The 27157-nt window shown below is 55.0% G+C and overlaps 4 protein-coding genes and 1 long non-coding RNA gene across 11 annotated transcripts; 2 read left to right on the top strand and 3 right to left on the bottom strand.

Moving 5' to 3' along the window:
* Positions 1-247: 247 nt before the first annotated feature.
* On the bottom strand, positions 248-4237 carry FOXRED1 (FAD dependent oxidoreductase domain containing 1). The gene is made up of 10 exons (XM_030290696.4): positions 4032-4237; positions 2859-3103; positions 2666-2776; positions 2471-2589; positions 2291-2385; positions 2012-2113; positions 1867-1934; positions 1627-1775; positions 771-900; positions 248-697 (listed from the first exon to the last, which is right to left on the bottom strand). The coding sequence occupies exons 1-10, from the start codon at positions 4219-4221 to the stop codon at positions 338-340; spliced, it is 1569 nt and encodes a 522-aa protein (XP_030146556.4). The 5' UTR covers positions 4222-4237; the 3' UTR covers positions 248-337.
* Positions 4238-4567: 330 nt separating this feature from the next.
* SRPRA (SRP receptor subunit alpha) lies at positions 4568-11239 on the top strand. The gene is made up of 14 exons (XM_030290688.4): positions 4568-4755; positions 5511-5594; positions 6399-6562; positions 6659-6819; positions 6941-7094; positions 7549-7699; positions 8175-8281; positions 8466-8584; positions 8863-8949; positions 9039-9211; positions 9300-9513; positions 9620-9783; positions 9909-10007; positions 10221-11239. The coding sequence occupies exons 1-14, from the start codon at positions 4636-4638 to the stop codon at positions 10347-10349; spliced, it is 1926 nt and encodes a 641-aa protein (XP_030146548.4). The 5' UTR covers positions 4568-4635; the 3' UTR covers positions 10350-11239.
* Positions 11240-11339: 100 nt separating this feature from the next.
* On the bottom strand, positions 11340-21685 carry FAM118B (family with sequence similarity 118 member B). Of its 6 annotated transcripts, none has more exons than XM_072918077.1 (9): positions 21597-21685; positions 21258-21289; positions 17442-17519; positions 15265-15517; positions 14237-14464; positions 12957-13085; positions 12392-12677; positions 11850-11909; positions 11340-11778 (listed from the first exon to the last, which is right to left on the bottom strand). In XM_072918077.1, the coding sequence occupies exons 3-9, from the start codon at positions 17510-17512 to the stop codon at positions 11633-11635; spliced, it is 1173 nt and encodes a 390-aa protein (XP_072774178.1). In that variant the 5' UTR covers positions 17513-17519; positions 21258-21289; positions 21597-21685; the 3' UTR covers positions 11340-11632. The 6 variants fall into 6 exon arrangements, with proteins under 6 accessions (XP_072774178.1, XP_032608680.2, XP_072774179.1 ...); XM_032752789.3 differs by having other exon boundaries at positions 11340-11761; XM_072918078.1 differs by lacking the exon at positions 21258-21289 and having other exon boundaries at positions 21597-21672.
* An 81-nt stretch (positions 21686-21766) lies between these two features.
* TIRAP (TIR domain containing adaptor protein) lies at positions 21767-27134 on the top strand. 2 transcript variants are annotated; one of them, XM_030290692.4, is made up of 6 exons: positions 21767-21953; positions 24774-24857; positions 25327-25427; positions 25602-25656; positions 25930-26535; positions 26676-27134. In XM_030290692.4, the coding sequence occupies exons 4-6, from the start codon at positions 25650-25652 to the stop codon at positions 26717-26719; spliced, it is 657 nt and encodes a 218-aa protein (XP_030146552.4). In that variant the 5' UTR covers positions 21767-21953; positions 24774-24857; positions 25327-25427; positions 25602-25649; the 3' UTR covers positions 26720-27134. The 2 variants fall into 2 exon arrangements, with proteins under 2 accessions (XP_030146552.4, XP_072774182.1); XM_072918081.1 differs by lacking the exon at positions 21767-21953 and having other exon boundaries at positions 24784-24857; positions 25327-25394.
* Positions 22104-26044, bottom strand: LOC115498310 (uncharacterized). The gene is made up of 3 exons (XR_005982478.2): positions 25912-26044; positions 24163-24286; positions 22104-23026 (listed from the first exon to the last, which is right to left on the bottom strand). It is a non-coding gene; the product is annotated as an uncharacterized lncRNA (long non-coding RNA).
* Positions 27135-27157: the final 23 nt, after the last annotated feature.

Below are 27157 nucleotides of genomic sequence, written 5' to 3'. Positions count from 1 at the left end.
AATCAGAGTGCCTTTGTAATCTGTAAACTATGTAGAAGCTTATAGAAACACGTTTGATTAACCACATTGGTTCAGATCTGCGTTTGTCCTGTCCAGCTTCCCGTTTTCTGAGATTCCCTGGCTCTCAGGAATGGAGTGTAGTGGGGACACTGAAGTGGTGGAAAATGTCCATGAGAACATCAGAATAGAGAATACTGGTGGGGGGAGCATGGCAGCTGTGCACCCCATTAACTCCCCGGCACACTCACCATCCATCCATTTTATTCCTACAGGACACCACCTCTGGCCTGGGGAGGGGGTCCAGGCTGTGCCTCAGTTTCCCCCCTCCCTGCCCCCATCAAACCACGCCGTGCTCCTCCAGGGGCTGCCCGGCTTCCAGCCTGTCCCAGCCCAGCCTGCGCAGGTCCAGGCTCTCGTAGCGGCCCTTGAGCACCAGCTCGGCCACGGCCCTGCCGGCGGCCGGCGCGTGTTGGAGCCCGTGGCCGCTGAACCCCGCGGCTAAAAACAGGTTTTCCAGCCGGGGGTGCGGGCCCAGCACCCCGTTCTGGTCAAAGGTGTTGTAGTCGTAGTATCCCGCCCAAGAGCTCTGCACCCGCAGCGATTCGAAGGCCGGGACCCGCCGAGCCAGCCGGGGCCAGATCTGCTCCTGGAAATACTCGTGATCCACCGACAGATCGCTGGGATCCGGCTCTGCCTCCTGCAAAAGGATAAACTGGGGGTGTCTGATAGAGAACAGGGGGTGATGAGCTGGGGGCACCCTGCAGGCTCACCTTGGGGGGGCTCATCCCGCCCAGGTAGTTCCCAGCGGAGCCGTCCCGACGGAAATAAGCGCCAGAGGTGTCGATGACAAAGGGGCAAGAGAGGCCAGGGCCATTGGGGCAGTGCCAGGTGAACACATACCTGGGGAACCCCCAAACGGAGCATAAGGGGTGCTCCTCGTGCCCCCCAGTATGGTGCAGTGGGGCTGGGATGTGGAGATGTTTGTCCCCCCCCAAAAAAATAACACTGAGGGGTCATGTCACTCCTAGGCACACCGGAGGGGCTGTGGGCAGTGGGGGGATAATTGAAGCACTGTGGGGGTAATGGGGGTATTGGGGCTGGGGGCACTGGCAGGGTAATAGGAGCACTGGGGGAATAATGGGGGAATTGGGAATACTGGGGGAATACTGTGGATACTGGGGCTGGGGCCACTGGGGGTGACACTGAGGGGGATAATGGGGACATTGGGATTGGGAGTATGGGGACAGAATGGGGACACTGGGGATGGGAGCACTTGAGGAATAACTGGAGCTCCAGGATGCAAGACCCCACTTCCAAATAAAAAAGTGAGGAAGCTCACCATCCCCTCCAGAAGCTGGAGGGTGGTGGGTGCTGGGACATGTGTCCCATTCTGTGATCCCACAAAAATTGCACCTAGGGGTTCATAGACAGAGGGGTGCCAGGATGACACCCCCCAAATAAAAGTGCTGAGGTGCTCCCCCATGACGGAAGAGTGGTGGGTGCTAAAGTACACCCCCAAAACAGCACCAAGAAAGGAGTTGGTGGGGTGTGCCCCCACTCTGAGCCCAGGAGCTGACCCACAGCAGAGGGGTGCTGCCAGGCTGTCCCTGCTGTGTGCCCCAGTACCTCTTCCTGGGCTGGATGGGCAGCGGGGGCCGGCACAGCCCCCTGGGCAGCCCCTCTGCCTCCAGCAGCTTCCCCGCCCAGGCGCCCGCGGCGTTGACCACGATGGCACAGGCCACGGGCTGGTACTCCAGGCTGTCTGGCATGTAGACCTGGGGGGGCACAGAGGGGTGTCACGGCACAGGGGGGTCACGGGCAGCGCAGGGGAGCTGGGGTGGCACACACACACACACACACACTCACGTGGGCGTATTTGATGCGCGCAGACGGCGGCGCCGACGGCATCGTGTAGTTGGCCGAGGTGACAAAAGCTGGAGGGTTTTGGGGTGAGGTGGGGGGTCCCGGGGGTGGCAGGGGGGAAACCTCGCTGTGCACCCCCATTCCTCACCTCGCACCTCCCCGGAGCAGCTCTGCACTCCCAGGGATGTGGCTTTGCGCCGGAAAGCATTGAGGAGGGTCCAGGGGTCGAACCAGCCTTCATCCTCCAGACCTGGGCAGGGAAACACGGGGGGGAACTGCTGCGTGACCCCCCCAGGGCATGCACTTTGTGGGGCTGGACCTCCCCTTCCCTAAATACAGCCAAGATGAAGGGTGCAGCAGGAGGATGAGGATGAGGATGAGGATGAGGAAGGGTGTTGAGGGGCGTCTCCGTGCCCTCCCCACTTACCATAGGATGCCACAGCCACATCCTCCGTGTTCATCCAGGGGAATTTCTCCTTCAGCTGGGTGGGGGACAGCAAGGTCACCTGCGCCCCTTCATCCCTGGGGATGGCCGGCATGTGGAGGAGGGTCAGGATGACCCCCAACCCCTGAAACCCCTCGAGAGGGTCCCATGGGGGTGCCCCACCTCTGGAACTTGACGGTGGCCTCCAGGGCAGCAGCGTTCTGGGGGGATGCCAGGAACAGGTATCCAGAGGGCTGGAACTGGATGTCGATGGGGGGCTCATTCGGCACCCCGAGGTACTTCTGTAAGGAGGCAGGGGAACACAGTGAGTGGGGCTGGATTCCCCAAATTACCCCCAGCCCATATAACCCCACGTACATTGATGTCACGGAGGAAGCTGGCAGAGAAACGGGACATTTGGATATTTTCCCGGAGAGAAAACTGCTGCCGGATCCCCCCCACCGACAGCACTGTGGAGGCTTTGGAATACTGAAAGAGAGGACCCCCCCAAAATATCAGGGGTTCAGGGGAGTCCCCAAGGCCACAGCCTGCCCTGGGAGGGGTGTCTCACCATGGGGTCACGCTCCACCACGAGCACCCTCATTCCGTGCCGCCGCCTCCAGCCCTCCAGCACCTTCAGCCAGTACGCCACGGACCAGCCCAGCACGCCGCCCCCCACCACCACCACGTCGGCCTCGTCGGGGGGCCGCGGGTCGGGGTGGGTGCCCGGGGGGACCCAGCCCCGTCCTCCGCTCCCCGAGGCCGGCAGCTGATCCCTGAGGGTCTGCGCCATGCGCTCCAGGGTCTGCCCCAGCTCTGCAGGGCAAGGGGGCTGCTGAGGTGGGGGCACGGCTGGCAGCCCCCCGTGGGTGCCGGGGCTGGGGGCACGGCTGGCAGCCCCCTGAGCACTGCCCCGGCACCCTCTGCATCCCCCCGGACCGCTCGAGCTCCGGGATAGAGCTTGGGACATTCCCTAGGACATCCCCAGGATATCCCCCGTTCCTCAGACTTCCCCTGGGCCTCTCTGCGAACCCCCCAGGATCCCCCCACCCTCTGTGAACCCCCAGAACCACTTCCCAGTAACCTGCCCAATTCTCCCCAGCCCCTCCAATGCTGCCCACTGCCATCCCCCGCAGCCCCCAGGGATCACCCCCAGGCCCCTCTGGCACCCTCCCACACACACTCGGAACCTCCCCTGTGCCCCCCATTCCCAGCGCACCCCCATTCCCAGCGCCCACCGTCCCCAGCGCCCTCCATTCCCAGTGCTCCCCCATTCCCTGTGCCCTCCATTCCCAGCGCACCCCAATTCCCCCCGCTCCCCGTTCCCAGCGCCCCCCATTCCCAGCGCACCCCTATTCCCAGCCCACCCCCATTCCCAGCGCACCCCCATTCTCCTCGCCCCCCATTCCCTGTGCCCCCCATTCCCAGCCCACCCCCATTACCGGCACCCCCATTCTCCTCGCCCCCCATTCCCAGCGCACCCCTATTCCCAGCCCACCCCCATTACCGGCACCCCCATTCTCCTCGCCCCCATTCCCAGCCCTCTCCCATTCCTATTGCCCCCCGTTCCCATCAATCCCGACCTCCCGGTATATCCTCACACACCCCAGCAACCCCTCCCTGGAACACCCCAATTTACCTGCCCCTCTCCCCATTCCCCGCCATCCACACCCCGACCCCCCCTCCATTCTCCCCGCGTCCCCCAAATCCCCGGTGCGGTGCCGGGGACCCCTCCGGATCTCACCGCGGAAGAAATCGGAGCTGAGCGGAGCTGCGGTGCGGAGGAGGCGGTCCGGGGCTCCTGCGGGGCTCCCCCCGGGTTGGGGGCTCCCCCCGGGTTGGGGGGTGTCCCCCGGTTCGGGGGTTCCCCCCGGGGTCCGCCCCCCGGGCCCCCCCAGGCCCCGCGCGCGCAGAGCGCGCCCCCACCGCAGCATGGCCCCGCCCCCTCGTATCGCCACGCCCCCACGGCAGCACGGCCCCGCCCCCTCCGCAGCACGGCCCCGCCCCCACCGCAGCATGGCCCCGCCCCCTCCGCAACATAGCCCCGCCCCTCCGCAGCATGGCCACGCCCCACCGCAGCATAGCCCCGCCCCCTCGCTCGGTCACGCCCCCTCCGCAGCATGACCACGCCCCCTCGATCGGCCACGCCCCCACCGCAGCATGGCCCCGCCCATCTCATGGCCCCGCCTCCTCCGCAGCACGGCCACGCCCATCGCAGCATGGCCCCGCCCCCGGCCGGGCCTCGCTCCGCCCCCGCCGTCCCGCCAATGGCGCGCGGGGGGCGGGGCTTCCGGCGGAAGCGCGGGGCAGAGCGACGTGTGCGCCCCGCCGGGCCCGGCGCCGCCGCCATGCTCGACTTCTTCACCATCTTCAGCAAGGGCGGCCTCGTCCTCTGGTGCTTCCAGGGCGTGCGCGGGCCCGCCGCCACCGCCCCCGTCAACGCCCTCATCCGCTCCGTCCTGCTGCAGGTCGGGCGGGAGCGGCCGCTGGCGGGCGGAGGGTTGGGTGGGGGTCACGTACCGGCGCGGGGGGAGCGGCAGAGCCCGGCTGCCGTGAGGGAGGGCGGCGGTGGGACCGCCTGCCTGGGGAGGGAGGGAGGGAGGTGAGGGTTCAGACATGGCGGGGGAGCGGGGATGGGAGCCTCTGCCCGGGAAGGGAGATAGCTGAGCCCACGGAGCTGGCGGGGAATGGCACCGGGACCGGCGGCGGGAAGCACCGGCAGCTCTGGGGGAATGGCAGCAGCCCGTGGAGCGGGTGGGAGGGAGACATCCGTGGGACCATCTGGCTGGGGACGGGGAGGAGAGGGTGGCACACAGGCGGGACCGCCTGTTCGACGGGACACAGGCACGGGCAGCTCTGGGGTGGGGATGGGTGTGGGGTCACCTTTGGGGGCGTGGGTGGGTGTGGGGTCACATTTGGGGGCGTGGGTGGGACCATCACCTTGGGGAGGCAACACCTCCCCACCTTGGATGGGGGTCTTGGGTGGGACCACCTGCCTGGGACGGGGCACTGAGGGGCACGACCACCCCGGGCGGGTGGATCAGCCAGCTGAGGGGGGATGGATGGGACCACCTGCCCAGGGCTTGTGGGTCATGTGAAAGGGATGCTGGAGCGCTTTGGGAAAGGGGGGTGACAGGGACGATGGTCGGGAGAGGGGGGTGACAGGGACGAGGGGATGGTGGGTGCTGCTGGCACCCCCATGCTGACAGCTCCTCTCCCCCAGGAGAGAGGCGGCAACAACTCCTTCACCCATGAAGCCCTCACACTTAAGTACAAACTGGACAACCAGTTTGAGCTGGTGTTTGTGGTAAGTGACCCCCCCCAGGCACCCCTGTGGTGGCAGGAGGGTCCCTCCAGCCCCCGAGTGCCCCCAGACCCGAGGGAAGGGGATTGCCCAAGAAAAGAGGGGGAACAGTTCCTGCAGTGCTGAGGTTTGAGCAAACAGCTGTTTGCATTGTGTGGGGCTGGACCGCAGCTCCCAGACTGGTTTGGCCCCTCTGTCTCCGGGATTTTGGGGGGTGAGGGGCTCTGATAAGCGTTTCAGGGGGATGTGGAGCAGTGACCCCAGTGTAGGCAGGTTCCCTGCTGAAGGGGGAACATGGGTGTCTGTCAGCTGAATGCCACTGCAGTAGCAGCTTATTTTAATCATCTGCAACAGGATTAAAACTCATCAAACCTCAAATAGAAGCTGCAGCCTTGTAAAACTTCACTTTGGCCGGAGCTATTGAACAAAAGCCAGAAGTGTATTGTTCCCTTGACTTTATGGAGCATTTAATGCTCTTGTTTTTTAGTCTTGTGGCACCTTATCTCCATAAATCCATGCAACCTTTCCTGTTGACCCACAGATAAGCTAAAGGTTTTCTGCCCTTGCTTTATGTGTCCCTGTTGCCATGAGACAGCCTCTGTGTGTTAGAATCACCTGTTGAAGCAAAGCTCTGGGCTGTTCTTCACCTTTTTGGGGGCATTTTAAAAGCCTGGGAAGGTGGAGCAGACAGTGCAGGCTGAAGCTTGCCCAAGTTAAAGAACTCTGAATTAAACCAAGGGGGTTTTGCTTGCTTGCTGCTGTTGAATGAGCTGGAAGTGCAGTGTTGTTGGCCCTGCTCCTTGGCAGGTGGGCTTCCAGAAGATCCTGACTCTAACCTACGTGGACAAGTTGATAGACGACGTCCATAAGGAGTTCAGAGACAAATACCGCAACGAGTTCCAGCAGAAAGGAGCCCTGGGCCTCTTAAATGGCACCTTTGATTTTAAAGATGATTTCATGCGCCTCCTCCGGTAGGGAGCTTGGGTTTTGTCTTAAATTTCTGTTCTGAGCAGAGATGGGAGCGGGGGAAGAGCTGAAATCCAGGCTAATGGGTCACCTCCCTGCAGGGATGCAGAGGAGAGCAGCAAAGTCCGAGCTCCCACGGTAATGAAGACGTTTGAGCAGTCTCAGAAATCCCAGAAGACTGTCAAGTGTATGATTGAAACCCGAGGGGAGAAACCAAAGGAGAAGGTCAAGAACAAGAAAAACAAAGGTTCCAAAAAGGATGGTGAGTTGATGGGGAAGATAAATGGGAGGGAAATATATATTCCAGAGCTATGTGTTGCAGCCTGTGCTTTCCCAATCCACTTGGAGCTGGACTGAGCTTGTGTTTGGGCTCTTCCTGCCAGGAACTGAAGCTGTGGCAGCGCCCAGTAAAGCATCTGCGGGTGACAAGCAGCTCTCAGCAGCAGGGGAGAAGGAGGAACTGACCAAGGATGAAATCCTGCAGAAGAACCGGGAGGAATTCTTCAGGAGACACATGAAAGCTGGGGAGAAATCCAGGTGGGTGATGAGGGCATGGTCAGTCTGCCTATGCTTCGAACTAGGCCATGGCTGAATCTCTCTTCCTTTTGGTGACCCCTGGAAGCCAGACCTCACTTTCCTGGACCTTATTTCCCTGATTTCCCTCCTTGCTGAAAAGACTGACAGAAGATAGCTGGGGGTCCTGGAGGGGTGATAGAACCTGATTTCCTTTGCTGGGAGATGCAGAAACCCTGGGAGAGGTCCAGACCTGTCTTTAGTGAGCAGACAGCAGTAGTGCAGTGATACCTGGCTTGAGGGGAAGTGGTGCCATACAGGGTTAAAGTTCAGATAAATAAACTCTAGAGATCAGAGAGGTCAATTTCTGCCTTTTTGGGTAATCCAGCCTTTTATTTTTCGTGTCTCCTAATGAGGTGATGGCTGCTGCTGCTTCCCTGCACTGAACACAATGTGTTTCTGGTCTTTGTTCCACCAGATCTCCGAAGCCCGATGCACAGAAGGAGAAGGGGAAGAAGCCCCGGGTGTGGGATCTGGGGAACTCTAATGCCAAAGTACTCGATTACAGTAATTCTGCTACCAACGGCAGCGCGGAGGCTTGTCCTGTGGAGGAGTTTGACCCTGACATGGTAAGGAAAAGCCGGGCTCCATTTGCTGTCATGCATTCTCTGGGATCAGCTGGGCATTATGAAGTCTCTGTGCCTGCGTGAGAAGGGAACATGAAGAAACATGAAACAAGGATATGGGTATTCTCAGTTCAGTCAGAGGGAAAGGAGAGTTTCTCACCAGGCTAGAGCCTGTGAAAGAGTTGCAAAGGAATGTAAATAATTCTCTATCTCTCGTGTTGTTCACGTTGTTGATAGATGTGTTCTGCCACCGTGCGTCATTCACTACGCACCAATGGTGTGGGAGGTTTTTACTTTAAGACCAATGAAATTAGTCTGCATGATGCTCTCTATAAAAGAGGAATGTATTTGAAATCAAGTTAGTTAGTGTTCATATCATCAAGCCTTCTGAACTGGAGTTCTTTCATTCCCGTCCTGCCTCAATGGCGACAACAGGATTGTGGCACTCAGCCCATAAAGCTGCTTCTTCTCCTTGCAGGCCCTGGGGGACAAAAATCGGGAGCCTGGCCGCCTCTATGACCTGGAGTATGAGAGTGATGATGAAGCTGAAGAGGAGAAAGTTGTCCAGAACCCGTCAAAACCCAGGTAGAGGCTTTCCTTGCTTGTCACATGGTTGTTGATTTCTCTCCCGTAACTCCCGTTCTAGTCTAACCAGAAATGCAGGAAGCACAAACTGGTGTGTTTGTCCTCTCAGGGCAAGCTCTTCTGCATCTCATCTCTGCAGATGATCATTTTCAAACCTCAGTGTGACTCTTCTGCTTCTCCACAGTGTGAAGAAGGGTGGCCTGGGGGGCATGTTTGGCATGCTGAAGGGTCTGGTGGGTTCCAAGAGCTTGACCAGAGAGGACATGGACCCTGTGCTGGAGAAGATGAAGGATCACTTGATTGGTACATCTGGATCCATGGTGTGAGATTAGTGGTGGTTCCCTGTACTTTGTTGAGTGGGCCCCGGTGCGGGTAGTGCCTGTGGTTTGGGATATTCTTGCCCACAGGAACTGTGGTGGGTTCCTGTGTCACCCCTGAGCCCTCGAGAGTGCAGCAAAAGGGGGGCAGCAGTCAGGTCTGATGGGAATCCTGCACACTTGACTCCATCCTTCCTTTGACACCAATGTGTGATGTGCATAACCTTCTCACAGCACTGATTCCCTGTTCTGTCTTCCTCAAAGCTAAAAATGTGGCAGCTGAGATTGCAGTGCAGCTCTGTGAATCTGTGGCCAAGAAACTGGAAGGGAAGGTGATGGGAACGTTCACCAGTAAGTGTCCATGTGGCATCCTGCATATGGTTTGAGCTCTGGAGTATTCCCCATGCATGACAGATCCTCTTTCCATTCCCTTTTCCCAGCGGTGACCTCGACGGTGAAGCAGGCACTGCAGGAGGCCCTGGTGCAGATCCTGCAGCCCCAGCGCCGCGTGGATGTTCTGCGTGATGTCATGGATGCCCAGCGCCATCGCCGGCCCTACGTCATCACCTTTTGTGGTGTCAACGGTGTCGGGAAATCCACCAACCTGGCCAAGGTAGGACAGGACCTGGAGCACAGGAGTGGGTGATGGGGTCAGGCTGTGTAGCTCCTAGCGGGCTTTTCTGATCTGTTGCCTCCTGCAGATCTCGTTCTGGCTCATCGAGAACGGCTTCAGCGTCCTCATTGCCGCCTGCGACACGTTCCGCGCGGGAGCGGTGGAGCAGCTGCGCACCCACACGCGCCGCCTCAACGCGCTGCACCCTCCGGAGAGCCACGGCGGGCGCACCATGGTGCAGCTCTACGAGAAGGGGTACGGCAAGGACGCCGCGGGCATCGCCATGGAGGCCATCTCCTACGGTACGTGCGGAGCTGGGGCGGGTGGTGCTGTCCTGGGGCGGTGCTGTCCTGGGGCAGTGCCGTCCTGGGGCAGCGCCGTCCTTCACGCTGCTCCCTGCCACGCCAGCTCGGAACCAGGGCTTCGACGTGGTGCTGGTGGACACGGCCGGACGCATGCAGGACAACGCACCCCTGATGACCGCGCTGGCCAAACTCATCGCTGTCAACGCTCCCGACCTCGTCCTGTTTGTTGGGGAGGCACTGGTGGGAAACGAGGCTGTGGATCAGCTGGTGAGTGTGGAGGCTTTGTTCTTGAGAGATAAAGGGGGTACATAGCCTGTTTCTGTAGGCTTTACCAGAGAATTGGATGGTGGCAGCACCACAAATGCTTTTCTCGGATCTTTTTTCTCTCTCAGGTCAAGTTCAACAAGGCCCTGGCTGATCACTCCATGGCCCAGACACCACGGCTCATCGATGGGATCGTCCTCACCAAGTTTGATACCATCGATGACAAGGTAAGGAGGCTGCTGAGTGACTCTGCATAGTCCTGACAGTGAGTGGAGGGGAGGGACGGGAATTGTCCAACACAGGGCACTCCTCACTTTCTTCTTGTGTTTAAGCCACTGAATGCAAATTTACAAGTTTGGTTTCCACACATGGGGGATGAATGAATGACAAGCTCCCTGAGGGGGAGCACTGGATTTCACAATGCTGCTTGTCCCCGGCAGGTGGGTGCCGCCATCTCCATGACCTACATCACGAGCAAGCCCATCGTTTTCGTTGGTACCGGACAAACCTACTGTGATCTGCGAAGCCTTAACGCCAAGGCCGTGGTCGCAGCGCTCATGAAGGCCTAAACACCAAATCGCTGTGTGCAGATGTCACAGAAGAACCTGCTTTACCCTGTCACCAACTAGTCTTTCCCGTGTAGTGCAGAACAGAATGGAGGAATAGCAGCATGAGGAGTACTTTTTTTTGGATAAACCTCCTTTTATCCAGAAAAAGCCCTTGCTTGGGTTCCTCCATTCTGTGTCCAGTGACACAGGCTCCCTTGCAGGGAGGCCGAATCCAGAGCTTTGTATTGTTCATGCTGCACGGGGGGGTGGGTGGTGTCAGGATCTGCTGTGCTTTTTGGTGGGTTTGAAAGGCTTTTTACTGAGCTGCTTTTGATTTTTAGACCAGCTTAGGGAGGAGGCAGGAGGGACTTGGGCTTAGGGGCAGCTTTAGATCTGGCTATTAATGTTGCTGCTCATGGCAGCTCCACCGAAGCTGATAAACCAAAAAAAGGTGATGGCCTGTGCTGGGCTGGAAGGGGACATGCTAAATTGCCTTAAAGTCCCCCATATCTGTCCTCACCCGGACTCTGAAGCAGGGTCCCCAGACACCACGTATTTGGGCAGGAGCTGGAGAGCTGCAGCAGCCAGGTCCAGAGAAGGAAGGCAGCGTGCCCTGCCTGGCTCCTGCCTGCTGGTCTTGGCGTTATTTGCTAGTAAAAGAAAAAGAAACCAAACCACATTAATACTGGAAGAGAATGGTGGCTGCTTGCTGCTTTCCTGCACCCTTTCTCCCCGCTCCGAGTGCCTCTTGATCCCGGTTGGAAGTGCTACACTGAGTAATACAAACCTCTGACGATGTCTTGTAGCTCTGTATTGCAGATGTGCTATAGTGCAATAAATTGAATGCTGTCTGCTAAGAGACATAATTTATATAAAATAAACTTCATAATTTGTTCTCTGTGTATAAATAACTTGCCTCTAGCTAGGACCTGTTTCCTGCTGGGTCTGGGGGACGTGAACTCTCACCAGTGTGAGGGGTGAAAGGGCTTTTAAATGATACAGCAGCCAAAGTTCAGTGAGCAGGCCTTTAATACAACTTCAACATACAAAATACTGTACAGTAAAAAGACAGGACTAGAAAACTAGAGCTTCCAGTAAAAAAAAAAAAGCTCAAGTTTCATTTTTTAATTGAAATACAGAATATAAAAGCACTAGGTATGAAGTTAAAGGAGGCTGCAGCTCCCTCAGGGATACCGCGCTCCGCAGGCACACGCAGCCCCAGTAAAACCACAATTGCTATGTTAGACCAGGTGTTCATCCGTGGTGGCTCTGTCCTGGCCTGTCCCTGCCGGAAGGGTCCTGGCTCAGTGCTGGACAGCAGTGGGACAGTGGTGGGCTCCGGCCTCCCTGAGGGCTGCTGGCCTGGCTGGGCCTGGCCCAGGAGTCCCTGCCACAGCTCGGCCTGGGCAGGGCTGAGGCTCAGGGGCTGCATCCTGCGTGGAAGCAAAGGCTGAAAACCTGCCTGGGACTCCAGGGAGCGACACAGGGTGAAGCCCCTTGGCTCCAGAGAGCCTTCCTTACCTTTTAGCTCAGCGTGGGCAGCGGCAGAGCCGTTCAGCTGCTGTGCCTCCTTGGGCACACCTGGGGCAGAGCAGAGATCAGTGTCAGGTGGAGGGCCAGCTGCCCGTTTTCACACAGGTTTCACACAGGCTTTCCTGGCTGGGTTAACCCTCAGAATACCTGCCAGCAAGGCTCTAGGCAGTGAACCCACTTTCCCCCACTTTTATGATTTATTAGTGATACCTCTTGTATAAAAGCATTGGCTCAGGCTGAGCAGCACAAGGGTGAGACTAAATGCCCCTTGACTAAAAACAGAACAAACAGCTGCACATGAAAAACTAAGTTTGGGAGGCAAGCGTGGGAAGCAGTACAGCTGTTTAAACTGTTAAAACATAGAGTGATTTCAGAAAAGTAACCCGAAAATCCAGCTACGCTTAAGAGACGTGTTTGCTTTTTTTTACAAAAAGGCTTCAGAAATCTCTATACAGCATGGAGAACGGGGGGTACTACCCCTTTCTGCTCTGCATGGTGACAGCCAAGGGTCCCCAGCCCCAGCCCCGTACCTGTGCGGCCCCGCATGGCAATCTCGCTCGTCAGCCGCTCAAAGTACTCGGGCAAGTCAGCGTATTCGTCTCCGTAGGAAATCACTTTGATCCCTTTGTCCAGCATGTTCTCACGGAGCTTCTTGAACTCATCCACATCCCCTCTCCGCACCAGCATGAAGTGCTCCAGGTCTGACTTGTGCTTGACAGCCTCTAAAAACAGGGCCTGAAACGTGGTGTCATCAACTGTCCAACCACAGCCCAAGAAGAGGAAGGACTTATTTTCATACAGCTTCTGAATCTCTCGCTTTAAGAAAGGGGAAAGATGTTGGTCAATGTGAGCTTCATCCTCACAAGAGACAGCACCTGCCCTATCCCTGGGGAGGCTCTGCAGCAATGCCATCCTTCAGCAAGTGTGGGAGGTGATCTAGCACCTTAGCAGGCCAGGGAATTCACCCCTCCTGTTTCCCATACCTAATTAATTGTCCCCCACCCTCTGTGAGGCTCAGTCTAAGCTCAGCTGAGCTATGCTCAGCTGACCCCAGTGGGAGCTGTAGCTGCATGAGCCTGGCCCCTCGTGGCTCACCATGACCTCGGTGTTGCGCAGAACGTTCTGGTAGCCGGCCGGGTGCAGGACGATGCCGCTGGGGTTGGTGTAGACCCCGTGGATGTGCAGGACACTGAGCTTCCTCTTCTCCTGCGCCCACTCCAGCACCTGCACAACGCAAACCAGCAGCAATGTTGGTGAGTGCATCATGTTGGCTACCACAGCACTGCTAAATGTAACATTTTGGGGAAGCATTCCAAAGAGGCTGCTTCTTCCTCATCTTCTCTCCTCCATCAGCCTCTACGCCATGGCCTGCAGCCACAGCCTGTGGTACTCATTTGAGTCAACACTTCAGCTGACTGGTGAATGTGATGAGAAGACTGAATCAAAATGCTAGATTGACCAGAAAAAGGAGAAAAAACTACAACTCCTACGTCAGTATGTTTCTCAAACCTATCAAGTTTTATTTTGTGGCCCCTACTGGCTCTGAGAGAGTCACCAGCTGAGCTGACCTCCATTTCAGACAGCTGCTTCCAAGGCTCTCGGTTTACTCCTGCAGACCTCAGCTCATTTAAGCTTGCAATAATTAGAATGCTTACTTGTAACACTGTAAGTACTCCCAGCCTTGTAGATTAAGAGGTCACGCAGGAAATGTGAAGCACAGAAATGAGGATGAAAAGAGAGCAAGGACTGCACAGGACAGACACTGAGGGTGTTTAACATGCAAACAGAAGGCAGAGATGCTCCCCACCAGTAAAACCATGATGGAGAGATGAGGTGGGCAGGTGCAGAGTTCAGGGTTTCACAGCCTGACTGGGGCAGGAGGAGGGATTTTTGCATGAAGAGAGTAGCTCTGAGAGTGCAGCAGGAGGAGCCATTCCAGCCATGGCAGGAAGAGGACATGGAGCAAGTGGGGAGCCTCGAAGCCTGCAGCCCTGACAAAAAGCACTTTTGCAGCACCTTATAAAAAGAAAAAGTTCAGCTTTGCATCTTGTGTGGAGTTTCTTATATGGATTAGAAACATCAACCCGAGCCTTATGTGGAAGCAAGGCCAAGCCAGAAATTTCAAGGACAGAGATCAAAGGAACAGCAGGCTTAAGGACTCCTCCTGAGCACTGGATGGCAGCCAGCAAACCAGCGTTCCAGAAAGGAGCATTCCTCCTCATTCCTCTGCTTGCTGCCCAGGACAGCCAGAGCCTCTGCCTGGAGCTTGTCTGCCACCAGTTAAAACCACCACAATTAGTTTAATGCCCTCAGGCAGCATGAGAACACATTCTGCACCACCACAGTCCCTGACAAAAGAAACAATCATCCTTTACCTTCTTTTCATCAGTCAGGTCAAGAGACTCAAGGTGCTTCCCCTGGTGTGCTGCATACAGCTCCAGCAGGTTATCAAAGTTTGTGGTTAACACAAGAGCCCCGTTTTCCATCAAGTGAAGAACAGACTGAAGCAGCTGCTTCCCAGAATCTTCCATTTTGGATTCCAGGTCATCAAACACCTCATATAAACAGTCCTTGAAAAAGGTTGAGCGAACGTTGCTTGTGCGCTGAGAAGAGGAGACAGATTGAGATCAGAGCCCGGCCCCGTAACACCTCATGCCAAATGACCCCATAAAAACCACCCACATTTCCCCAACACCTTGCAAAGCTCTGGGTCCTTGTAGGGCAAACACAGAGCCCTGGCTGCACCAGGGTGGGTGCTCTCCTTCAGCATAGTCATAGGATCACAGAATCCCAGACTGGTTTGGGTTGGGAAGGACCTTAAAGCCCACTCTGCCATCTCGTCCCACCCTGTGCCATGGGCAGACACACTTTTCACTATCCCAGGTTGCTCCAAACCCCTCCAGCCTGGACTGGAATGCTCCCAGGGATGGGGCAGCCACAGCTTCTCTGGGCAATCTCGCCACCTTCAGAAGGAAGAATTTCTTCACAATATCCCATCTAACCCTGCCCTCTGACAGTGTGAAGCCATTCCCCCTTGTCCTGTAACTCCAGGCCCTTGTGCACAGTCTCCATCTTTCTTGTCAGCTCCCTTCAGGTACTGGAAGGCCACAATTAGGTCACCACTGAAGCCTTCTTCTCCAGGTTTAACAATCCCAGTTCTCTCAGCTTTTCCTCATAGGAAGGTGCTCCATCCCTTTAATCATCTTGGTCCAGGTGAAATACCCAAAACCCACATCCACAACCCAAAGCAGGGTTATGTCACAGGCACCTGGCACAGTAAGTGCACCTGTGGCTCCCTGTACGTAGAGGAATTGTTGGGATGGGGGCACCATTGCTGGAGAGCCAAATCGGGCTATTTCCAAAAGCCAAATCCTATGCTCAGGGCAGGTACAAGCACACTGACCGGAGACAGCTTCTGAATAAGGTCATGGGCAACATGGACCAGGTTCTTGTCTTCGTGAAGACACTTCTGGAACCGTTTGCTCTCTTCATCTTCCAGGAGATCAAAGTCAATAGCAGCATCCAGGAGGGCCTGAATCAGCCCCTTCCAGGACTTCAGCGCTGGGACTTGGGGAGCAACTGCAGCACTAATTCCTGTCCCAATCACCAAAACAAGTTCCCGAGGCTTCTTGGTTTTGAGGCTTGGCAACAGCTTCCTGCAAAAGGAGAAAGGAGCACAGCTGGTACCACCATGAGTGGAAGGGTATGTGGGGTGGTGGCGCACGCAGACTGAGGAAGAGGGAGGCACCCTGTGCCTAAATTTTGAATCAAATATTCATTGGGGCTCTCTGATAGAGCACAAGAGGAGCAGCTTCGTGTCCTTAAAGAACAGCAGGCAGCTGCATGGATCAGCAGCACAAATGCTCCCAATACAAGGTCCGTAATTACAACCTTTTTGGGAATCAAATCTGTTACCAGGATGCTTACCGGGGAAGTCAATGATGCCCTGGGGTGCTTCTGCAGCAAAGCTAATCCACTAAAAATCTGGAATAAGGAAAGTCTATTAATAGAAGTTAGCTGGAAGACTGGAGGGCATGGGAAAGGTGTGGTGAGCACTAGAGAATGGGACACACACATTCTACATCCCGAGATGAAATGTGTGTCAGACCCCATGCAGGCTGGAAATGCGACCTGGTTTAAACAAGGTGCAGAACAGGGGTCTTGAGACAATAGCTCCACTTATCCCAGCACAGAGAAGTAAGGGAAGGCTTCCTCCTAGCTCTGCCCTGGAGGGGCCCAGCCCCAGTTTGCTGAGGAACTCCCTCAGCTGTACCAGCAAGCCCTTCCCTGTGATGCCTGCAACAGCAGGATTCTCCAGGCCAACCTTCTGGAATATCCCAGATGATACAGAGTCACATGAAAGGGCTGCAGGGCTGTGTTCTCCTTATTCCTCCTCCCCTCCTCCCTGTTTTCCTGGCTTTACACCCGCACAGAGCTTTTAAACCTTTATCATGTATTAAGCAGATGTGCTGCTCCTTGCCTTGCCTGGTGTCCAGCTGCTTTCTGCAGGGTTGGAGGAGCAGCCTGGGAAAGCAACTTGTATGGAAGAAATGGGCTTTATCAGCAAGCATGTGATATTTAGAGAGAAGGGAAGAGGAAACCAACACCACACAGATGGAGCTGTGCCTTCCCTCAGCCCCTGCCTATGAAAACAGACTTGTTAACCCTTTCCTTGCTGCGGGCTTCACTGTTACTGCTGATAAACAGGGTTTACTTTGAGGACTGCAAGCCTTATGTGAGGAATAAATTAGAATTCATGCTAATGAGCTAGTATAAAAGCACTATTGGAAATACAGAGATGAAATCCAAAATAATAATAAATACCCAAGTTTTAATGTCCTGCATGTCTGAAAAAGGCATTCTGTTCCATGCTGATAAATACACTTGTTTCTACCCTGATATCCTGAGCAAGGAAAAAATAATCTCCAGCATCTCTTCTGCACATTCCAGGGTCACTGATCAACCTCGACACCACACAGCACTATCCTGCAGCCCTCCAGAACTTGCAAATAAATTAAATTAGTGGGAGACAACCCCGCAGTTGAATTAGCTGCTTGTTCACAACAACTTTTGAGCATGCAGCAGCCACAGTCTCAGACAGAATTATCCACCAGTCATATTCCCACTCACAGAACTGTAAGACCACCTACTTTGAAGCACAGGGAGCCTCAGCATGAATTATTTAGCCTTTACATGCAATTAAACCATATTAATTTGAGTAACTCCCTGCGCTCCTGGAAACCACCATCCAACTCAAGCGAAGAAGCACAACCAACGTGTCCAACCTGACACTGTGAGTGGACAGGACTGTGGAGACAGGACAGGATAGCAAAATCCAGCTTTGAGTGCGACCCCATCCCCTGGCTGAGGGTTAAAACTCCAAAAAAGTACATTCTGGGGTGAAGGCTTTTTTCCACAAACAGCAGGAAAGCCCAGGGCACGGCCAGCAGCCAGCACACAGTTCTTGGATCAGGAAACAAAACAGCTGTGGCCCCAGGAGTCACAATCCTTAAAGAACAATGCAAGGCAAAGGAAAAGGCTCTTGTTAGAACAAATTCACTGGGGTATAATTAAATTTACCTGGGCTTTTTTGCAGGTGGCATTCCATCTTCCAGTAATGTTTCCTTGCCCAGGCTCACTGTAGAAGCCATCCAGTTTCTGTAGTAGAAAAATCACCACAAGCAAAGTCACTGCACATGGACAACACCACCTGGACAACAAGGTTATACAGAACCAGCTTTGCACAGGTGCATAAATCTCAGGTTTGTTATCGTTCCAAGATCACCTCCAGGCTGAGAATTGCATGTTTTTGTCTCTGAACTTTGTCCCACAGTCTCATCCTCTTCCTTAACTTCTTTTACCATAAAATCCTTGCCTGTTTTTCCCAGGTGTGATTGCCTCAGCAAAACACACTTTGCCAGACACTTCGTTTCACCTCAGCCACTCATTTTCCCAAAGAGCCTGGATCTTGGAGCAGCACTCCCCCCTTCCTGACAAGGTCTGTCAGCAAACTTGCTGCTTGGGAAACAGTGGGAGGGAAGAGAAGACAAAGAGATTTTTGTTGGCTCCAAAAAGCCATGGAGAGCGTTTCATTCCCTGGTGATGAGAGAAGGGTTTCCCAGCCCGCCATGAGTCTGCAAGCACTGGGAAATGACCTTAAAGCCCATGGAAAGGAAGTGCAGTTTGAGAACGCTTTCAACAGCCCATCACATAAAATACAAAAGCTCTGCCAGCACGCAGCACTCTCCCACTCTGCTTCTCCCAAATAAGTCTATGAAAAGGGAATGGAAATGAACAGAATTGTTCACCCTCCTCTGCTTTTTTTCTTGCCAATTGTAATGAAGAGTCCATCAAAAACAACAAGGGCTTTTGGCCAAAGGAAATGCTGAGGAAGAACTGCTGACCCAAAATCAAAGAGTTTTTGCAGGTTTTGCCATCTCAGGGAGACCTGAGGGTTTGTTCTAGAGATGAGATGCTGTGATTGCTCCCCAGCAGCCCAGCAGGTGACAATGGGCAGGTATCTCCAGGTAGGACCTACAAGTGTTGGCAGGATCATGTGAGCAATCAGCCAATATTCTAGAAAGCACCACCTTTCAGTGCTGGATGACGAGAACAGGGCAAAGTGACACTGTCACATGCTCAGATACGCTGTGTGTGCAGCCTTTACCTTGTGACCCCTTCAGAAAACTTTATACAATGGCATTATGGATTGGTTTGGGCTGGACAGGACCTTAGAGCTCGTGTCGTTCCACCCCCCTGCCATGGGCAGGGACACTTTCCAGCACACCACGGTGCTCAATAATAAATCATTGTACCAGCAGTAGAACACCTCAAAGAAATGGTTTTCACTACCTACCTACTAAAACATTACTGAACATGTGCTACTTATCACTCCAAATAATCACCTTTTTATCTTACTGGGCCTTACTGTAGGGCCCAGATTTTGGATAAAAGTGTCAAAGGCCTTTAGCAAGTGAGGAATCTCCTGGTTTTCCCCACCCTGTGCATGCCAGGCAGGGCTTCTCCATCACACCCTCTTGTGAACATTGAACTCTGTATTTTCCAACCCACACTGAGCCCAGGAGCTCAGTGCTGTTCTGACAATGAACCTCTGTAGCTTCATCACCCCTGAATACCTTCAAACTGTCAGGCCTCGTGGTGAACTATTCTGGAGGGGTTACATCTCCAAAGACCAAAGTAGGGACTCTCAGGAAGACAGAAGGACCTGCTGGACACAGGACCTGTCAGATTCACCATCAAATCCCTGCTAAGTGAATGCAGCCAAGCATGCTCAGGATAAAGGGGGGAAAAACCCTCTTTTTCCTTCCCAGGAGGGTCCCATCTCTCCTTTTGAGTTAGCTGATTTTTCTGGAAGGACAGGCTGCTTTCACAAAGCCAGCCAGATTTTATTTAGTGGTGCAAAGATGCTTTAGATGAGGCAAGGACTAACAATAGGTAACTGGAGTGTTTCAGAGGGAAGTTTGAGCTCCTGCGGGTGCCAGGTCTGCCCTCAGCCCCTCTGCAGAAGCAGAGCTACAACCAAAGGTAAATCTTTCCTCACTTTCTGAATTGGATATAATTTAAGCTTAGAATTATCTTTGCATTGTGAAGCATCAGCTGAGCCTCAGATATCGAGGCTGTTTGTAAACTCCCACCTAGAGCTCCCCTGTTTGCTTCCACCTGCCTCAGCACTGCTCCCATCTCACTCACCCTGCACATTCCCATGCTATTAACAGCAGGAACAGAGCCACCAAATCAATTTTAAGTGCCTCTTAATGACATTTCAAAAGCGATTTTAAACTTAGGAAAAAACACCTTTTGGAATTATAATCCTCTTTTAAGTTTTTCTGATATAATGACCTTCAACCTTCAGATCTATTATTTAGTGCAGAGAGCCATAAAGGAACAAAATCCCCATTATAAATACAGCCTAGCTCCAAAAAAGCTATTACATGTCTTAAAAAGAATTCATGGGGATTCAGCCAAGAAATAGAAACCTCTGGTTTTTAGTCCTGGGGAGAAACTCTGCTCCCCAGGGGGATGGATCATGCTGGCACAGCCGAGGTAGCCAAAATTAAATGGGATTACCTCAAAGCATGACACTGCCATGGGAAAAAAAACACACCAGGTACTGCAGGTTCCCCTGGGAACACAGGTGCCATGGAGGAGAGGGAGCCACAGGCACTTACAAGATAAGAAGCACCTCTCCAGCCTTCTTCAGACACTGGGAACTTTCCAGCTATTGAGACTACAGGGAGCTGAGGACTGTAAACACAACACTCCATGGATTCCAGGCTCAGCTGCCCTGTTCCACTGTCCCAGCCTTATCTCCATCATTTTTATCATGGTTAAAAGAGACTCCCTGTGTGGGTTTGCTGCATTCTCTTTCTCCCTCCACACCACAGAAATCCCTCAATTTATCCTAAAGCTTTCCAGACTTCAGCTGTAAACTGTGCTCAAGTCACCAAAACTGGAGAAACCCCACCACAGCGACTCCCTGTGTGACACAGACATCCAGCTGCAGAAATGTTGGAAATATGAAGGTGTATCCCAGGTAAAAGCAAACACCTGAACACCACAGCTGTCAAACAAAGGCTGAGGTTCACACAGGGTGTGTATTTACAAAAACCTCTCTGCAGCTCTGCAAAACACAACCATGCCACACAGTCAACAGAGAGCCCAGCCTGCAGAACCAAAATGGGGAATTAATAGAACATTTCCTCCCCCACCTCATGGAGAAGTCCATCTCCATGCTCAGCACCCAACACACAAGTAAAGCTACACCTGGATGTTTAAAAATGAAACCAAGTGATGCAGCTGCACGCTGGAAAATAGGCTTTTCCAGAAGAGCCCCCAGAAATTCCCAAAAGAAACAAGTACAAACCTACCGCTCATTCATTATTTTTAGCTTATTTAATTGCTGAGAACTGCACCAGAAAAGATGTAATTGCCGGCTTCCTTTTCAATTCAGCGGCTTTAAGGTGTTGAGACAAGATAGTTTAAAAGCCACTATGTTCAGCTTTAAGTTGAACAATTCCCAAGCCTAGCCCTCCACGTGGGAGCTGCACTGGAGCTGGACCAAAACCATCCTGGAAAAACACAGGCTCTAAGGACAGTGGGACTGAGGACAAGCTCTGCTCTTGTCCAAGCCACAAAAACAAAGGATTCAGCCTCCTTGGAGCCGAGTCAAAACACACCAGAGGTTTTTATTCAGCGCTGTGATTCCCCACGTGCTTCCCAATGGCTCCATGAGCGAGGAGAGACAGTGACACAGCAAAGCCTGGCTGAGCTCTGTGTCCCACCGCCTCCCACGGACGCACGCTGGCTTCCCACAACTGACCCTGCAAAGGGAAGCGGGGAGGGAGCTCACACCTCCGGGTTTGTTCCAGCCCTTACCTGTGCTCTCCGTTGTGCCCTCCTCGCTAAAGCTGCGGGAAAAGCAACAACACGGGGATTCAGCAAGGACACCGCGGCTCCTTTCCCAAGGGGACACATCAATAAAACGAGCTGTTACAGAGGGCGACGGGGCATCTCAGCCGGGCCAGAGTTCCCCGGCCCCCCGGCTCACCCCCGGCCTCCTCCGCTCCCCTCAGGCCGCTCCGTCCCCTCAGCGCGGCGGCCATGGGACCCCCCCCACTATGGCGGCCCCGTCGCTATGGCAACAGCTCTTCTCCCCCCCCCGCGCTGTCTCCATGGCAACCGCGCCCCGCCCGCCCCCGCGCGCCCCGCACGCACCTGGCGCCGCGCGCGCGCCCCCATTGAGGAGACACCGCCCCGCCCCGCGTGACGAGAGGCCACGCCCCCGCCCCGCCCTGCCATTGGCTGGCGGCGGAAGAGGCGGGGCCAGGCGTGGGAACGCGGCGGTGATCTCGCGGTGCTCGCGGGGCTATAAAAGGCGCCGGCGCATGCGCGGCGCAGTGGCGGGCTGGGGGCGGCGCCGAGCGGGTCAGTCCGTTTGTTTTGTTTGTTTTGTTTATTTTGTTTATTTTGTTTGCGGTGTCCCCGTGCCCCTCTACCCCTCAGCGCCTTCTCCTCCGCCAGCTGCCGTTGCCTGGGTTGGTGTACGTACGACCGCCTCTCCAGCCCTATGAGGTACATGCGGTGCCTGGGCCTAGAAGATTTCAAGCATAGGTGTGGTGGAATTTGGGTGTACTTAGAGCTTCCCAGGAGAAAAATTATTCTTTGTTTTCTGGGTAGCTATGCACTGTTTTGTACTGCACCGTAAATGAAACATTCGTGGTGTTTTTAGGGATAAAATTAGCTTTATTTTGTCAACAGAACCACCTTTATTTCACCCAGCCTTGCAGCACCTGGTCGTCACCGTTTCTTAATTCCAGAGGCGATCCTGTAAAGCACAGGTTCGGAAACTCCTGCTGCAGGGATTTCAGAGTGGTGCTGCTGCTGGTGGGTCAAGGCAGGCTGTGAACACAACTGTGCCTGCTTAATTACCCCTTTAATAATGATGATATTATTGGTGAGGTGGGCTGGAGGTTGATCCCAATGGTGCTGCCCCTTGGGGTTCAGGGTTTGTGGGGTGACTCACACAGGCAGGTGACTTGCTCTCCTCTGGGTCCTGTCCTCGGGAGTTGATTTTTGGGGTGGTGGCAGCAGTGCTGGGGCAGGGACTAATGGGAAATGGGTCCCAGCGGGATGAGTGGTGCTGGGGGCATGGCTGGCAGCCTGTGGGGCTCAGTACCACTCAGCCTTGCGCTTTTTCCTTTGGGATTTGGCCACCAAGCGGCCAACTGGTGTCCCCTGCTTGGTGGGGAGAAAGGCAGCTGAAGGGGTGGGAAGGAGCCCACTGTCTCTCGGGGAATTCACTGTGCATTTTTGGGCACAGGCTGCCCAGGTTCCTCTGGCTCTCAGCACCGTGTTTGAGGGTGGGCTGGGGGCCCTGCAGGAGGATCCTGCCTGCTCCTGCACCCCCAAGGTGCCTCCCAGGGCTCATAGATGGCCTGGCTTGGGAAATCCTTTGGGATGGGGAGGTGTTTATGGCAAGGGCTCAAAGCCATCAGGGAGTGCCCCCCATGTCACATGGTTTTGGGCTACTGTCTGTCGTTTTGCTGAAGGTGGTGGGTGAGTAGACATGGAAATACTTGTGGAAGCCACAGCCAGTTGTTAGCATGGAGGGAACGTTCAGTGTCCAACAGGAGTTCTTCAAAGACCTGTGAGAACCAGTGGTAGAGTGGTGATTTGGTCCCCAAAAGCCTGACAGGTGCTGGTGGGTGTTGGGGGATGTTCAGCCCTCCTTCCCAGGAGACTCCAAGGTCCCTGGGGGTGGGGAAGCAGGCAGTAGTGTGCCAAGCAAGGAGGTGGGTTCAGTCCTGGGGCACAGCTGGCTCATGGTGGCATTGATGAAAGGGTGTCAGGACTAACCCTGGCATGGGGTGTTGAGGTTAAGTGGGGTGGGGGGATATTTTTGGGGTCAGAGGACAGGGACTTTTCCCTGAGGGAAATACTTCCCTTCAGGCCTGGAGGTGTGGGGGGTGTTGTCCCAGTCAGCTTGCAAGCAGATGGGGGACACTGAGGTGTGTTTTGGGGGCAGGTGCAGCAGGCCTGAAATTGAGGTGATGGGCACTGGCATGGACTGTCCTCTCCACAAACACCTTGAGTTAGGTGAGCATGGCCACGTGCCAAGGCCAGGCCTTCAAAGGGCAGTGCTTGGAGCAACCTGGACTACTGGAAGGTGTCCTTGCCCATGGCAGGGACTTGGAACAAGATGATCTTTAAGGTCCCTTCCAGCCCAAAGGATTCTGGGGTTCTGTGATCCTCCCTGCTGGCGTAGAGGTGGGGACCCCACAGTGGGAGCTCTGTGGTACTGTGTACAGTGGAGGTGTGATGGCCACCACTCCAGGGTTAAGAGTGAGGGAGATGCTGACCCAGCTTTGTGCTCTGGTCCACCCTGGGCTCACTCTGGAGATGCTCCCATGTGAGCATCATGCCAGGGCCATGCTCTCTGGGGATCCGAGGTCAGGGGGCTCTGCTGTTATCCAGGGTGAGGATAACACCTCACCCTGATGGGAGAGGGAGGGACACATTCAGTACTGGGGCTGAACCCCCAAGCCCCCACCTCCTGGTGTCCCATGGGGCGTGGGTCACCTCCTGGATCACCAGCTTGGCCACAGTGACACTGCAGCAGCAGGTGGAGGGTTTAGTGTCCACATCAGAGGCCCAGGCATTGTCCCCTAGGCAGGGAAGAGATGGGGAAATCTCCTGTGCCAGGAACAGCCTGTCAGGGAGCTGGATGGGCACGCGGGCCCTGGAGACACCCAGATTCTTGGGGGATGGAACCAGGACTCACCTGGAGCTCATCTCTCAGAGGGCATTGAGAAGGAACCACCAGGTATTGGAGGGGTTGAGGATGATGAGGAGATGAAGGCAGTGTCAGTTGTTGGCCACCACCAGCAGCGTCACAGGAATGAGACCTGGGGAAGGAGAAATACGGGGGGGATTTTAGGGTGGATAAATGACTTGTTAGGTAAATTTAACTCATAAAATAAGTGTGAGTGGCAAACATGGACCTGTGTGTATTTAGTCAGGAAACCAGAGAGGAAAGCAGATGTGAGGGCTGGGCACACTGACACCCAGACAGTGACGGCATGTGGCGGATGTGGGAGGGAGGCCCTTGGCAGGGCTTGGCTTCCCCTCCTCACAGTCCTGGCCCATTTAGCTTGCCTGTGCTTTCACATTCCCCAGCAGAGGCTGGAGCTGGGGGCACCTGGGTGTTCGGGGAGCTCCTCCAGTCTGTCCCTGGGGAGGCAGGTGGGTGGCCCTGCCCTCATTCCCAGCCCAGGGCAGCTTCACTGGGAACTGCTCCTGGATGTGGCAGCTACAAGGATGGATCAGACTCCCATTCACTGCAGATCCCACTAGGCTGCAGAGTGAACATTCTACCTGTCCCTTCCCACCCAGGTAATCCCAGAAGATCTTTCTTTGCCAAACCCAGGGGCTGATGCATCCCCTTCTCTGCTCCGGTGCCAGACTCCTGCATTCCAGGTAAGCATCCCTCCAACTTCCCCCCACTGCTCACTGTCCATGCTCATTGCTCCAGTCACACTTGAGCTTTTGGCTGTCACTGAGTGGTGACACTTGGGCACTGTGGTTTCCGTGGGTGTGCTGAGGTTTTGTGGGCATTTCCTACAGTCCTGGGCCGGTTTTGGAGTAGGGGAAAGGCTTCAGCATGACTTGGGGTGTTTCATTTCGGAAGGGATGATGCCAGCAGGGGAAAACAGCAGCTGTTTGCCACATTGCTGTTCCTGGGTGTCCACAGGGAGTGTCTGGCTCCCTAAACTGTGCTGGGAGCACAGTGCCGAGGATGGTGTCAGCTGGTGTGAGCAGACAGGAATGCCAGGGCAAGGAGCACCAAGGATGCACAGCTCTGGGCATCACCCACCCTGCCTTTGGTCTGCCAGAACCCAGTCCATCCCTGGTGATCCCAGCTCATTTCCACTTCTCCCCTCCACAGGATCTTTTTCCCACTGATGGGGATGAGGGTTTCTCCTCCCCATACTCTCTCGGCCTCGCTTGCTGCAGGTGTGTATCTTCAGTGGAGAGAGCCAGTAACAGGTAAATGTTCCCAGCCCATTTTGGGGAGGCAGATGTACTGGGGGTGATTTTGGGGCTGTAAGAGCACCCTGGAGGTGCAGATCCCTGGAACAGACCACACTGAGCTTCTGGGGCTGAGAGTTGCCACAAAACAATTCTTGCTCTCAGTTTATTGTTCCTCTTTTCTGCTCTCAGGAGAGGTGTCCTGCTGGCAGTCAGTGGCTGAGCAGCGTGCTGCCCACTATGGCTGGTGAGTCTGGGAATAAGCCTGGCTCTGTCCCCTCCCTCACACCATCCCCTCCCCAGCAGAACACCAGGGTGCCCATGGGCTGCTCCTCACCATGCCACAGCATTCACGTGTTGGTGGCAGCTCAGTTTCAGGGACCAGGATGGTTTTGGGGGTCAAGCTGAGATCCCACCCTCCCGTTTCCATCTGGGGGAGTCCTGCAGATTGAATGGTGCTGTGCTTGGGAGGTCCAGGGGGTGCTGAGCCCCCGAAACTCACCGTGACTTCACTCTGCAGGTTGGTTTAGGCGGCTCCTGCACAAACCCAAGCCCAGCTCGGTGGAAAGCCTCAAGTCCAGCCACTCTGCTTCATCCTCGCCTTCCTCCTCCTCCTCATCCTCTGCCAAGAGCTCCAGCTCTTCTGGCACGAGCCTGGCCACCAGCTGCATCTCCCTGTCGCCAGTGTCAGTGGTGGACATCAGCGCCTCGGACAGCCCCCGGTGGGACAAGAGCTACGACGTCTGCATCTGCCACAGCGAGGGGGACGTGGAGCTGGTGTTGGAGCTGGTGTCCTACCTGGAGGGCCAACCTGAGAGCTTCCGTTGCTTCCTGCAGCTGCGGGATGCGGTGGTGGGAAGCGCAGTGGTGACAGAGCTGTGTGACGCCGTGCAGAACAGCCACTGCTGGGTCATGCTCATAACCCCCGGCTTCCTGCAGGACCCCTGGTGCAGGTACCAGATGCACCAGGCCTTGGCTGAGGCTCCCATGGCCAATGGACGCACCATCCCAGTGCTGAAGGACGTGGATCGCAAGGATTATCCCAGGGAGCTGCGGAACATCTACTACATCTACATGGCGCTGAAGGAGAAGAGCTTCAGGCAGATCAGAGACACTGTCGTGCACTGTGAGTATCCTGTGGGATGCTGGTGAAGCGTCAGTCCATTGGGGTGAGGACCATGGGAAGGGACCAGATGCCATGTGTTTATTTAAAATTGATTTTTAGAGTAATTGTTTGCTAATGGAGCTCATCTGCTGTCCCTGCAGACCTCCAGGAACTGTGCCGGAGCTCCACAAAAAGCATGGAGTAGTGCTGGGAGCAGGCAGATGAATTCCCATGGGCATCATGGAGCTGTCACCGCTGGATCTGGATGTTGGCGTGTCCCGTTGGACCTTGAGGTCAAACCTGAGCTGCTTAGACAGGACCTGGAACCAAGGATAGAGAGTTCTCCACATCCATGATGGACAGCAGAGCAGAGCCCACCACGTCCCGGTGGCCAAAATCTCCTCAGCAGGGACAGGGACATCTGTCACACAAACACTAAGCTCTGGTATCGGGTGGTTCTCGAGAGCTCTTCACTGCGCTGGCGTTCTCTGTCCTGAGGGCTCTGGCACCCCTACTAAGCTGACAAAGCGCCCGCTGGGCTGCGGGCAGGACAAGATGAGGCAGGCAGTGACGTTGCACGGAATCGTCGCGACTACGAAAATGCAGAAGTTTTAAATTTTGATGTTTTTCCGTGTTTTTGTCT

This window comes from Taeniopygia guttata, chromosome 24, assembly GCF_048771995.1.
Source record: "Taeniopygia guttata chromosome 24, bTaeGut7.mat, whole genome shotgun sequence".
Lineage (NCBI taxonomy): Eukaryota > Metazoa > Chordata > Aves > Passeriformes > Estrildidae > Taeniopygia > Taeniopygia guttata.
The sequence above is the reverse complement of the archived record's forward strand: the minus strand, read 5'-3'. Positions and strand labels throughout refer to the sequence as shown.

Coding starts and splice junctions, on each gene's coding strand:
- FOXRED1 (XM_030290696.4), bottom strand. CDS start 4,221: ATGCTGCGGTGGGGGCGCGCTCTGCGCGCGCGGGGCCTGGGGGGGCCC. Junction 3,104..4,031: donor CAGCTCCGATTTCTTCCGCG/GTGAGATCCGGA, acceptor CTTGCCCTGCAG/AGCTGGGGCAGACCCTGGAG. Junction 1,776..1,866: donor CGCGCATCAAATACGCCCAC/GTGAGTGTGTGT, acceptor GTGCCCCCCCAG/GTCTACATGCCAGACAGCCT.
- SRPRA (XM_030290688.4), top strand. CDS start 4,636: ATGCTCGACTTCTTCACCATCTTCAGCAAGGGCGGCCTCGTCCTCTGG. Junction 7,700..8,174: donor AGGAGTTTGACCCTGACATG/GTAAGGAAAAGC, acceptor TTCTCCTTGCAG/GCCCTGGGGGACAAAAATCG. Junction 8,585..8,862: donor GATGAAGGATCACTTGATTG/GTACATCTGGAT, acceptor TCTTCCTCAAAG/CTAAAAATGTGGCAGCTGAG.
- FAM118B (XM_072918077.1), bottom strand. CDS start 17,512: ATGGCTTCTACAGTGAGCCTGGGCAAGGAAACATTACTGGAAGATGGA. Junction 14,465..15,264: donor TTATTCAGAAGCTGTCTCCG/GTCAGTGTGCTT, acceptor TCCTCTTCTCAG/CGCACAAGCAACGTTCGCTC. Junction 11,779..11,849: donor TGCCCACGCTGAGCTAAAAG/GTAAGGAAGGCT, acceptor GCAGGTTTTCAG/CCTTTGCTTCCACGCAGGAT.
- TIRAP (XM_030290692.4), top strand. Junction 26,536..26,675: donor CAGAGACACTGTCGTGCACT/GTGAGTATCCTG, acceptor CTGTCCCTGCAG/ACCTCCAGGAACTGTGCCGG.